Source organism: Podarcis filfolensis, assembly GCF_964270895.1.
Source record: "Podarcis filfolensis genome assembly, chromosome: 3".
Classification (NCBI taxonomy): domain Eukaryota; kingdom Metazoa; phylum Chordata; class Lepidosauria; order Squamata; family Lacertidae; genus Podarcis; species Podarcis filfolensis.
The window spans coordinates 103,794,885-103,808,019 of record NC_139606.1 but is presented as its reverse complement, the minus strand read 5'-3'; the positions used below and the strand labels follow the sequence as shown (position 1 = coordinate 103,808,019).

At 46.8% G+C, this 13,135-nt stretch overlaps 1 protein-coding gene across 9 annotated transcripts in view; it reads left to right on the top strand.

Moving 5' to 3' along the window:
- The window catches only part of KLC4 (kinesin light chain 4), a 62,783-nt gene that overhangs the window by 25,480 nt on the left and 24,168 nt on the right, over positions 1-13,135 (top strand). For all 9 annotated transcript variants that reach the window (XM_083605178.1, XM_083605175.1, XM_083605176.1 and 6 more), the window contains exons 2-10: positions 294-567; positions 2,431-2,661; positions 2,974-3,052; positions 3,794-4,019; positions 5,240-5,327; positions 5,736-5,837; positions 6,311-6,484; positions 6,593-6,692; positions 7,287-7,339. In XM_083605178.1, the coding sequence (XP_083461304.1) occupies positions 313-567; positions 2,431-2,661; positions 2,974-3,052; positions 3,794-4,019; positions 5,240-5,327; positions 5,736-5,837; positions 6,311-6,484; positions 6,593-6,692; positions 7,287-7,339 (1,308 nt within the window). In that variant the 5' untranslated portion in view covers positions 294-312. The remainder of the gene's footprint in view (positions 1-293; positions 568-2,430; positions 2,662-2,973; positions 3,053-3,793; positions 4,020-5,239; positions 5,328-5,735; positions 5,838-6,310; positions 6,485-6,592; positions 6,693-7,286; positions 7,340-13,135) is intronic.

Here is a 13,135-nt window from a genome sequence, read left to right as displayed (position 1 = left end):
CTTTATTCCCAAGGGTGTGGGGGTGGTAGCAGCTTTGACGTCGCCATCAACCTTACCCAAGTTGCGCCTACCAATGACATGCCGTGTTCCTCTTTATGCAAGGACACAGAGCCGTGAGGTGTTGTGGGAATTTCCTTCTCTGTCTGTCTGTCTGTCTGTCCCTCTCTCCAGGTGATAAGGCTAAGTGGGAATAAGTCCTCTCTCTCTATGGGATCAGCTGTGTGCAGCTGTTGCTTTAAACGTTTCAGGACCTGACCTGTCCAAGTGAGCAACCTTGCCCTTTCCTTCCGTAGGTGGGGATCGTAGCTGCGCATGACTATGTCCACGATGGTATATCCCAGAGAGGAGAAGATGGACAAGCTCAGCCAAGAGGAGATAATCTCCAACACCAAACTAGTGATGCAGGGGCTGGAAGCCCTGAAGAATGAGCACAACTCAATCTTGCACAGCCTGCTAGAGACCATCAAGTGTCTGAAGAAGGACGAGGAAGCCAACCTAGTGCATGAAAAGGCCAACCTGCTGCGCAAGTCAGTGGAGATGATTGAGCTGGGACTTGGAGAGGCTCAGGTAAGGGGCAGCCCATTGGGGTGTCTTGGAGCGGCATATGGGTCCGTCAAAGTAAGTGAAATACAGTCGTACCTTGGTTTTCGAACAGCTTAGTTCTCGAATGTTTTGGTTCCCGAATGCCGCAAACCCGGAAGTGACTGTTCCGGTCTGAGAACTATTTTTGGAAGCTGAACGTCCGACGGGGCTTCCACGGCTTTCAATTGGCTGCAGGAGCTTCCAGAACAGATTCCGTTCAACTTCCAAGGTACGACTGTATGGGAAATCATTGTTTAAAAAGGTTGTCAAGTACTGTATATTGCCTTGTCTGGCTCTGTGAAATCATGCTTGCCAAACATGTTTGGGTGTAGGCAGGACTCTGCCACTCTTATACAGGATAATTGCAGCTTTGGGCATAGAATTCAACATCTATAAGCTTTTGTAGCTTTTCTTTTTTTAAAAATGCAAGTTTCTAGCCTTCTGGTTGTCAGGATAGGCTTGAAACTTTGTGTGAAATTCTGGTGAAGTTGCTGAAGTCTTGACTTTGCAGGGCAGGTGTGTGTCTGTGTTTGGGTTTGGCTGGATTTCTGTTCCTTGCTCAGATGCCTTTCCCTGCCCCATGATTTAGCAAAAGTAGTAACTTTTGCAAAATAAGACGAGTATACATTTATTCAGATTTTTTATTACTCATTCATCAAACATGTATGTACACCAGCATATAAAAGTCAAAGGATCAGCTTCGATAGATGCAAAATCGTAACAATTTTAGCACAGCCCTTGGAGATGCAAACCTGGTACTCAGCTAATCTGCATGAATGATGGGGAATGGAGATTAGGAATTATTGTTCCTCTGCCCTGGGCCCTCTGTCCAGCAGCACTGCCCATCCCTTCCTCCTTGACAAATAAGGGACCCGAAGAGGTGAGCATGCCCTCCACCTTTTGCTGTACATCAGGTTAGCCACCCCTGTCCCACAACCCTCTGTGTTGTCTTGGAAGACTCCAGAATACAGCTGGGCAAGCAGCTGGAGTAGCCTGCCTGGCGTGGTTGTCTTGTATATGGTTCCAACTTTGTGTCTCCCCCACTCCCTTTCCTCTTACTCATTAACTGCAGCCTTGCTTCTCCTTGGCAGCCCAGAGGTGACTTATGGAGGCAGCTGTGGGGCCCTTATGGCACTCCTTAAGGGGCCATATTTGCCCCCACCAGACCACAACTTCATCGAATCATAGAACTAGTCCAATCCCTGTATGCAAGAACCTCAAAGCTTCCATGACAGATGATCATCCCAACTTGTTGAACCCAAGCATTGCGTATTTTAGTCTGAGGCAAGGACTTGGGCTAGGTGGTCATCTGACTTATACTTCCTGCAGGCCTTTGAATCTCCTGTAGTAGTTTTTTTTTCTTTTCACTGAGATGGGGAACCTTAAGTCAGGCCAGCCAGGAGGTTTTTGGATAGAGCAACATGGAAACTGCCATTGAAGAGGGACCTCGCAAGGGGTCACTATTCTTGCATTAGGCCAGGGGTGTGGAGACTCAGGCCTGTGAGGGGCCTACATGAGCCCCCGCAGGCCTCTTTAGCTGGTCCTCTGAACTGTTCATGGCCATATGTTTTTGCCTAGCTAGAATATGTCCCTGAGCTCTGATAATGACTCTCTTCCCTCCAAAGAGGGGGATATGTGTTGGTGGGTGGGTGTGTTTAGAAACTAGCATGCTGTACAATGGTAACACTTACATTCATTGCTCCACCCACTTTTGCCTCTGGCTCTGCCTACCACTGTTATGTGCCCCCTGCCCCCACCACCCAAAGGTTACCCTGAAGGAAGCGCAGAGGTTTTCCCACCTCTGTGTTAGGCAACAGCGAACGTCTCTTCTTGCTTCCCTTGGGCCAGGTGATGATGGCTTTGTCAAACCACCTGAACGCAGTGGAATCGGAGAAGCAGAAGCTGCGGGCCCAGGTGCGCCGGCTGTGCCAGGAGAACCAGTGGCTGCGGGACGAGTTGGCAAACACCCAGCAGAAGCTGCAGCGCAGCGAGCAAACGGTGGCGCAGCTTGAGGAGGAGAAGAAGCACCTGGAGTTCATGAACCAGCTGAAGAAATACGATGAGGATGTGTCCCCATCGGTGAGCACCCAGAACTTTTTGGGTTGGAGGAAGACGCCTGTGTCTCGACATGGAGCTCTTTCTGCATGAAAGTCTAGTAGCGATGGTCTTTCCAAGAGGTCCTGATAGAGCATCTAGCAATTTGTCTGGGTGGATGAGATAGACACAGCTCACCCCAGCTACAGTAACTGGGTTCGTCTTCTTTTGCTGGGGAAGAGAACCTTTGAATGGGCTTGCTTGGTTAAGCTTAAGCTTAACTACTTAAGCGAAATATTAAACACTCATGCTCTCCTTTCCCCTTTTTCTTTGCCCCCCCCCCCATCAATGTCTCAGGAGGAGAAAGAAGGCGATTCCACAAAGGATTCCTTGGATGACTTGTTTCCAAACGAGGAAGAGGACCAGGGCCAAGGGTGTAGGTTGCATTCCTTCCTTATGTTATTATTCCTTTATTTAACCAGCAGGCTTTGCATACCACTTCCTCATCAAAACCATTAAGCAGTGGTTGCATAAGACGATATAAAATTTACATTAAGATCAGGTCTTTAAAAACAAGCTTTCAAAATGCAAGTAAAGTCAGCAGTGTTGTTGTTTTTTTAAAAAATACGCATAATAGAATAAAATCACATGTTAAAACACATGTCAAAATTACATGTGTCTAGGTATGCTTGCCCTAACCCAGCCTTTCTCAACCTGTGGGTCCCCAGATGTTGTTGAACTACAACTCCCATCACCCCTAGCTAGCAAGGCCAGAGCTCAGGGATGATGGGAGTTGTAGTCCAACAACATCTGGGGACCCACAGGTTGAGAACCGCTGCCTAAGCGAAGAGGTTTTTTGCAGACGCCAAGAACAGTATGGCAAAGGCGCCTGCCTAATATCAATGGGCAGGGAGTTCCTGGGTGTATAATTCCTTGCAAGTGCAGAACAAGCATCATGTGGCACTTATCAAAGTGCTGGTTCTGCAGATCAAAGCGGTGACTGTGTGCAGAGAACGGATGAAAGGAAGAGTCATAAAGCTGCCTTTTTGGACCTATCTTCCAGCAGCTGTTGTGTCTGGTTTGAGATGGAGTGCTAGCCAGTAGGAATGGGCCATAGCCCCCATGGCATTGCGAACTGCCTCCTCTATCCTCGATTAATGCGCTCTTATGTTTGCAGTGCCTCATCCGCACAGTAGTGCAGCGGCAGCCGCCCAGCAAGGCGGCTACGAGATCCCAGCACGCCTGCGCACACTCCACAACCTGGTGATCCAGTACGCTTCCCAGGGACGCTACGAAGTGGCTGTTCCCCTCTGCAAGCAAGCGCTGGAGGACTTGGAGAAGACTTCGGGCCATGACCACCCTGACGTGGCCACTATGCTCAACATCTTGGCCTTAGTATACAGGTGAGAGGAGGAAGGAATGGCAGACACTCACTTCTTTTTAATAATAATTTTTATTAGTTTTCAATTACAACAATCCAATAATAGCCTCATTATAACAATGCCAAATTATAATACAATTATTAATACCAATCATTCAGATGCCAAATTACCGTATTTTTTGCACCATAACACTCATTTTTTTCCTCCTAGAAAGTAAGGGGAAATGTCTGTGCGTGTTATGGAGCGAATGCCTGCGGGTGGCGGGGGGGGGGATCTGCTGCAGTCGTGAGCAGAGGATCCATGGTTCCCCTTCCTTCCCTCCTCTGTGGTTACAAAGCATGGATCCACATGGATCCTCAGGATTTTTGCATTGGGCTACTCCAAACTCACTGTCAGATCACATGTCTGTGGCCACAGCATGAACCACAAAAATCATATATCCACTATTTCGTTTAGAATATTTTTTTTCTTGTTTTCCTCCTCTAAAAACTACGTGCGTGTTATGGTCTGGTGCGTGTTATAGAGCGAAAAATACGGTATATAATTCAGGCGGGCCCCACGTGCTAGAATTGATGGTTTGATGAATTACTTTATTTCTGCGTTCCAAAATCTTACTAATTTCAATTACTCTCCAGTTAAAATAATAATCCCTTATATAACAACTGCCATTTTAATGAGTTCCATTTGTATTGACACATTAAATGATTTATAAACTTACAGGTGAAGCATTCAAACTATATCCTTGTTCTTCTTGTGTGTGGCAATTATTCTGTCTGTGATGTTTCTTCCTGTCCTTGTAAAATGTTATGTCTATCTTTTCCCGGTTGTTGCTGTTCTCCATCATGCCTTGGACAGAGCTAGTATCCCATTGTTATTTCAGAAGTTCTCCATTGCACCGTCCCGTGCTTCATTGTTTTGCAACTTTAACAGCAGCTGCAAAAATCACACTGTCCCAATAAATATCCTGTTTTCGCCATTTTTCTCTCAGCCTGGGAAGGAGAGCGATCTTTCGAGCTTCAAATAACTCGGTAATGAACCTTATCAACTGCGGCAGACACTCACTACTTTGGAAGGAACAGGGCTTTCTTGGGTTTTCCCCTTGTGTGACTATGGAACAGTTGTCCGGGACAATGAAACTCAGTGCTTTGAATTTAACTGTGGAAAGTTGTCTAGCGAAGGAGGAGGGACCTCCCTGGGTCTTGTGTGATATTGCTCAATATGTGCCTCACTTTGTGCTGCAGGGATCAGAACAAATACAAGGAGGCAGCTCACCTTCTGAACGATGCACTGTCCATCAGGGAGAAGACACTTGGCAAGGACCACCCTGCAGTAAGTAGCCGTTTCCCTGGACTTTGATGAGAAGGAAGTTCTGGGCAGTGGGGAGTTGTAAGCCAGTCATGTGGCCAAGGGGACTTGCAGGAGCGTCACGTTACATGGTCAGCTGACCCTTCGGAAGGGTTTGGTGCCAAGTCAGGGCTAGATGACTCAAAAGGGGGTTCTTTTTGCTGCAAAAGCTAAACAAGGAGTTCAAGGTGAGCGAGTTAGTCCCTGAACTAGGCCATTCTGCTGTAAAAATCTTGGACCATCTTTGCCATGGATGGTTGCAAGATAGTGGTGCTTAAAGGTATCTTGCTTGATAGGTCTTTCTTTCTTTCTTTCTTTCTTTCTTTCTTTCTTTCTTTCTTTCTATAGTTCTTCCATGGCTCTAATGTTAGGTCTGCTTATGTTTCTCTACAGGTTGCAGCAACCCTGAATAACTTGGCTGTTCTCTACGGCAAAAGGGGGAAATACAAGGAGGCAGAACCATTATGCAAGCGAGCACTGGAAATCCGCGAAAAGGTAAATTCCCTCCCCCCTGGAGAAGAAAGGGCCAGGGTGTCAAGACAACCAGCCGGGGGGCCTCTGCAACCCTCTTCAATGCTACTCAGGAAAGGGGAGCATGTGTGTTAGATAGGAAGTTTCCTGAGTCAGTCTAGAATGGTCTGTCTAGCTTAGTATTGTCTGCACTGACTGGCAGCATCTCTCCAGGGTTTCATGCAGGCATCTTTCGCTGCCCTACCTGGAGATGCCAGGGATTGAAACTGGCACCTTCTGCATGCAAAGTGTGGATCCATGTGGATTCAGAGCAATGCCTAGGGAGGGGCAGGTGTCAAATACGATGCAGAAGGAACTATTTCTGCCAGAGCTGAAGCTCCAAATGACTTTCCATGGGCCACTCCCCGCCCCCCCAAAGTAAAAGGATCCTGCCATATTCCCAGATTTGCTTCTTTTCTTCCTAACTAGCCTTTTCTGTTTGTTTGCCTCCTTTTCAGGTTCTAGGCAAAGATCATCCGGATGTGGCCAAACAGTTAAATAACTTGGCTTTGCTATGCCAGAATCAGGGAAAGTATGAAGAGGTAGAATATTACTACTGTCGGGCACTGGAGATCTATGAGTCGCGCCTGGGGCCTGACGACCCAAATGTGGCCAAAACAAAGAACAATTTGGTGAGTCCACTGGGTGGTGAAAAGGGGATGGGGGTGGGTATCGCGTATGATGATCGGTGGCTGCCTGTGCTGCATTTTTAAGATTGTCATTCCTGTCCTCTGTCCCAGGCCTCCTGTTACCTGAAACAAGGCAAATATAAGGAAGCAGAGGTCCTCTACAAGGAGATCCTCACCCGGGCCCATGTGAAGGAATTTGGCTCTGTGGATGGTACGGACAGCAAAGAGCAAGGAGGGCAGCCGGGATTTATAGGAGGAGCTTGGTGGGGGTGTGCAGGCCAGTGGTGTATCGTGGGTTGCCCGTGCCCAGGACCACACTGTGGGAGGGAAGGAGTACGCATGCGCATTCAACTGCCAAACGGCGTCCGCGTCACCCAGGAAATCGCAGCCACGGAGATAAGAAAAGAGTCATTCCGTTGTCTGGAAGAGGTCACTTCCTGGTTCACATGGAGAAACCATTTTCAAAGGAGCCCAGCACCGGAAGTGCACAGCTGTATTGAGGCGGCGCCAGGTGTTGAAATTTTGTGCCCCTAACAAGCAGCCGGCCTTGTGCCCCCCCCCCAACACCACTGGTGCAGGCTGGAGCCTAGGTCCTTCTCCAACAGTATGCTTTGCATTACCTATTTATTTTCATGGCCCGGCTGACAAAAACCATTTCCTCCAAAGAAAATAAGCAAACGGCTCCAAAAGTTTAAGCTACTTCCTTTCTCAACTGTACCATAGGAAAGAGTAGCATTCCTTTTGAAATACCAACAGGGTGTTTTGTTTTGCTTTGTTTTAACCCGTTTTGTCTTTTATCCTGCAGATGAGCACAAGCCAATATGGATGCATGCGGAAGAAAGAGAGGAGATGAGCAAGGTGAGTGCGAGAACATTTATTCTGGTGGGTGAGAGCAGGCACACAGCGCACACCTGAGTTTTTCTTGTTCACCTGTCCTGCATTGGGAAGAGCTCCAGAAATGGCAACATCCTCTCTTTGCCTTAGAGTGGATCTCTGATGGTGCCAAACCTGCTGACTGGTAGCTGCAGAGGAGGGCTGAATACCTTAGTGCAGCAATGTTTTGTTGGGTTGTAGAGTGTTAATGTGTCATGGGGGGCAGTAGGAACAAGGGGTTGCTACTCAGACTGCATAGCAACTTTCTGGGGCAGGAGCTGAAATTGATTGCCCTGTTTTTCCTGTGCCTTGCATGTTTTCTCTTTATTATAGTGCGCTCCTTAGGACGAACTGGAGAGTGGAAGATGAAGGGATTTCAGCAGGTTTCTGGGCCACAGACTGCAGAACCAGAATGTTTTAGAAAAATAAATCTCAAGCCTCAGAATTTGGTCATTTGGAAAGCTCAGTTGACTGATCAGGAAAAAGTAGCTCCTTAGGCCCCAAGGCTTAAGAGAAGGGTAATAGGAAGATGCTATAGTCTTCTGCACCATCACCTTCTGCTTTAGATTTCCCAGTCTTAGAGACCAGGATATGTGGGGAAACCCCTGCCTATTAGAGCTACAGCAAGCCCAAGATACTTAGGAGACATGTTCCAGCCCATGGTGCAGTGAGCAGTGGCTCATGGCTCCTTTGGAAACTAGATAAATTGCAAAAAAGACTTCACATGCTTCTGAAACGTTCTGGGCTAAGGGGCTGAGCACAGAACTTCACAAGCAGGAATATAAAAGCTCCAGCACACTTTCCATGCTGGAATTCAGTTGAGCAGGACCCACCTGGTTTTCTTTTTCTCAATTTCTCTCCCATTTTTACAAACCTGACCTGATGGCTGATGCCTGCTTTAATGTCTCAGGCTGTTTCCCTTGAACATGGGCCGTGTCACAACAAGAAATAAGTAGGGCATTAGCACTCTTATCGCTACCAGGCTTGCCGAATGCCCTCCTGTGGAATAGATGGTTTAGAATGAGTGAGATGGGTGCCTGTTTCTCAGGTTCTGAGCCAGCCTTTCTTCGCTGAAGAATTTTTGCTGCTCTTGCTGGATGATCTCGGAGTCAAGTCAGAGAACTGTGTGTTTATGTGCTGCCTTGAATATTGTTGGCTAACAAAATCTGACCCTGCTATGATATGATCTCATGTCAGGAAGTGGCTGAAATCAAGAGCCACTTGAAACAAATTTTCCTCTGGAAAAAACCAGCTGGGCGTCTTTTAATTGGATTTCACCTGGATCATGGGCTCAAATGAGTCAGCTGGTTAAATGAGAGACTTCATACATAGTTCTTGAGGCAAAACTCCCTCTTCTGTCAACCAGGATCTTTATCAAGAAGCTAAGGGTACTGATTTAGGTCCTCTTCATTGCCCTATCAGCAATCTGTCTGCCGATCCTTTTAATCCTATGTAATTTTGTTTCCACCAACCTTCTCTGTTTCTCATCACATGCTTGCAAAAACACTGCAATGCAACACCTCCCTGTTGAGTACGTGTGAACATGACTTAAATATTTCATGCATTCTTCAGTTCCAGACAGGAAGCAAATGAGTGGGGCAGGTTTTGTTCCCAAACCTGGAGCTGTGGTACTCTAATCCCACCTGACTCTTTCCTGCACGGTCTTTCTTCAGTAGACTGCCCTTTCACTACTGTGGCTACTTTGGCCTCCAACAGAGTTTCACTTCAGCACACTGAGCGGGGAGCAGCTGGAAAAAGGTGGAGCAATAAGGATCAGACCATTTCCCTTCCCAGTTCCTTAATGCAACAAGCATCTAATTAAGCTAGTCGCTAAGGCCCAGTTCACACTTGAAGCATTCTTGTGACTAGGGAGCTTCCTATTGGGTCATCTGTTTGCTAGTCTGATGGGCAATGGCTCTCCATCATCTCATAGGATCATAGGATGCTGCCTTATTCTGGGTCAGACATTGGGTGCATCTAGCTCTGTATTGTCTCTCCAGGGTTTCAGACAGGGAATCTTCCAAGCCCGACCTGGAGATGTCAGCAATTGAAACCTGGGCCTTCTGCAGGTGAATGAAGTGCTCCATCACTGAGGTCTTTCCCATCACCTGCTACTTGATTCTTTTTACTAGAGGTTCCAGCATTGAATGTGGAGCCTTCTGCAGGCAAAGGATATGCTCTTGTCACTGAGCTGGGGTCTGTCCCCAAGTAGGAATGAAAACTGTAAATACAATAAAGCTGATTGTGGACACCCATGTGAACTGTGACTGATAGAGACTTCCTGATACATGCCTGCCATGTGGCCCTGCGTGTTTGCAAGCACACCTCTCCGCACACTGCAGTACTCGGCATTACAATTAGAGGTCTGTAAGTAGCAAACTCATTGCCTCTTAAAAAGAGTGATAATTGGAAGACACCAAGTGGGTCAGGCTCCGCTGAAACGGACAGCAAAGGGAGATGTGTAAAGGTTCTGTCGTTTGTGGGAACATAGGAAGCTGCCTTATACAGAATCAGACCCTTGGTCCTCCAGGGTTGCATACAGGGGACACTCGCACCCTTACTTAGAGATGTTGGGGATTGAACTTGAGACCTTCTGCATGCAAAGCAGATCTTCTGCCACAGAGCTACAGCTCTTTAAAACATCTGTATATCTAAACAGGTACCAACATCATCTTTCTAGGGAAAACTTTCTGAATAATACTGAGTATTTCAGAAGTGTCTCCCAGCCCATATATGTTCAAAGTTATACATACCATCACAGTAATCACCAATCTTTCTGGGTAGGTCAACACAGTATCCCCAAAGCAGGCAGGGGGGGGAAGAGAAGCAGATTGAGGAGGGGCAGTCAAGAGTAAGTCAGTGGCTGACTTGGGGACGGTCAGTGACCTGGGGACTTCCCAGCTAAGAACTTTTATCTTAGCAGCTAAGCTAAATAATCTTTTCTTTGAATGCAGAAGTGAACTGGAGCTTTCCAGAATGGCAAAACAGAGGATTTTTGCAACCAATGCAGAGGAGTGAGATCATATGTTGTTGTTGGACTTAGCAGCTCCTCTTCAGTAATGTATTTGGTTTTCATTCTCCATGATGTCATCTTCTACTGGCATTCTCGGTTTCTTTGCCATGCTATTAAAAAGCATTAAACCCATCTTGCTAGAGCATTCCTTTTTTCCCCACTTTCCTTTTGTCATATTTTTATCCACGTAACATAGCTTCATCCATACAGATCAGCCTCCTAAATGTTTTCTCAAAGCAGGCTTCCTCGAACACAGTGGGATTTGCTCCCGAGTGAATGTGCATAGAATGGCAGCCATGGCCATCTTCCTGTGGTTGGACTTGGGGCACCTTTTCGCAATGCATGCTGTACATACTGACCCTGGGAGGTGGGAATAGATAGACCATCTTCATTGTACTACTAAGGGAACGCCCCTAAGGAACAGACTAAGGTAGGGGTGGGAAACTCTGGCCATCAAGATGTTATGGAACGCCTGCTCTCATCGATCTAAGGTGCCATGGCCAGTGGTCAAGGATGATGGGCATTGTAGTCCAACAACATTGGAGGGTCACAGGTTTCCCATTTGTGGGGCAGCCCCTGGGTAGGAACAACTAAATTCATATTGCCCTTTAAAACAAAAACAAAAGCTTTCTGTTCCGAAAGGGAACAGAATTCTATGGGGCAGAAAGATGGTGTTTTTTACAAAGAGATTTCTCTGTGCCATCTCAAAGGTTTTCAGTGCAAATGAAGACTTTTAGGCTGTACTGTAAGCCCCGTTAAATGGATGGGGGTGACTCTCAGCTTCGCATGGGTAAGCTTATAGGTTTGGAACTCTTCTTGCTGGGCAGAAGTTTTCAGCCAAACTGCTGCCTCCAACCCCTGACCCCACATCCTGTGACAATGCCTCTTGTGATCCTAACCTACAAAATGCCCTAATGGACCGTTCTTGGCTGCTAAGTCTGCCAGTTCTTCGTACAGAATGATGCAGCTATGTGGGGCATTGGTGTCCATCGGAGCTATTGTGCTTGAAGTAGATCACAGGTGCCTGAGAGATCTAGCACAGTTTATATGGAAAAGCTGTGGGAGCCTGTGTTAGAGGTTAATAGCCATTGATGGTCTCCTGCTACCCCAGACTGCCATCTTCAGAACGTCATTGGAGGGCCAAAGGTCTGAATTGAATACCTTCTTAAGGAGGGCAGAAGCAGAGTCCGCACCCTTCGCAATGGCAGTAATGCAGCTTCCCATAGCAACCTAATTGCTATTTTTAGACTTGGGTGAAACGCAGCACAATTAAAACCCTGTTCTGGGCATCCTGTTTGTCTCCATAATGGAGACCCCACATTTTGAATAGCCCTACTGAGGACTACCAAGTCCTCTCGCTTTGGCCTGGTAACACAGTGCTCGAAACAGGATCACCCAGCCTTGCTGGAATGGAGCCCTGGCATGCATTAACCTACTTCCCCCCACAAATTTAGCGCTTAAACCCTTGTCGGCATTAGCCTGAGGCATGACCGTCTAGGAATCCCCCAGAGAGCAGGCCTGCCAGGGAATTTTCTGGAGGAGCAAGTCCTCCTCCAAAGTGATTTAAAAATAACTTCTTCTTTTTTTAAACAACAGGAAGTTTTTCTAAGCCTAGGGAACCTAATGCCTGAATCGGCCTACTGTTCCTTGGCTGACTCCCCCAGAAAAATGGTTAAAAAATAAATAAAACGGTTGGGCACAGTTCCGGTGGGAAGTTGTTAGAAGACAGGAATTTTGTTCCTGGGAGAGGGAGCGGACCAGACAAAGTGGCTTTCAGTTTCTGGCCACACATTCAAGTAGCGCTTTGAGGAACTGTTAGAGTTGGAGACAGTCGTTCAGGCCTGGCCTAGCCGAATCCCTTGCTCCGTTCAGGAAATTCAGAAACTGGAATATCCATCTGAAAGGGAGAGGGCACACACACACACACACACACACACACGTAATTGGAACTGTACTTACCTACAAGAAGCGTCTCTTAACGTCAAATCCGAATCTCCCCCTCCTGTAACTTTCAGCCCATCGGATCTAGCCAGCCCTGCCTTCCGGGGCAGCAGATAACAAGTCTTTGCCCACTTCAGGTATTTGAAGAGAAATGTGAGACTGGCTCTTCTGCTTAATAAGGATTTTAGTTGCTTGTTAAAGGAATTAACTTTTATTAAGCTCTTACACTACCTTTTACTGTGACTGCATCTTTATGTACTTAGGCTTGTGTCCTTGTTTGCAGACCCGTGAACTCCAAAGTCCCAGGCATTGCGTCACCATTTCATATCTTTTGGATTAAACAGATATATCCTTAACATTACATTTTTCTATCCATAAGTTGGGGCAGCCATCCCCCCCTTTTTAAAAAATGTAGCAAGACCTGTCCCACTTAGCCTAAGCCTGTAATAGACCAGCAAGCTCACTAATGTTTTATTTTTTAATGATCAAAGTTGCCTTTGGTATCTTTGCAGAGCTGCCTTAATCACATACTTGAGTCTTCCCAGAATCTGTTATCTCATTCTCTGGTTTTTAGGGGACAGTGATGTCATTCTAAATCTGGAAGTATGGAACCTTTGGCCCTTCAAAATGTTGCTGTACTACAGTTCCCATCATCCCTGGCCACTGGGCAGCGTTGCTGGGGCTGATGAGAGTTGTAGTCCAGGCAGGCCAAAGGTTCTTCACACCTGTTCTAAATGGTCATGGTCTATATGTATGTAGTCTCAAAGCATACCAATACTGGAGCCGACATGGCGGCAAGGTTGTTGTTGTTCAGTCGTTTAGTCGTG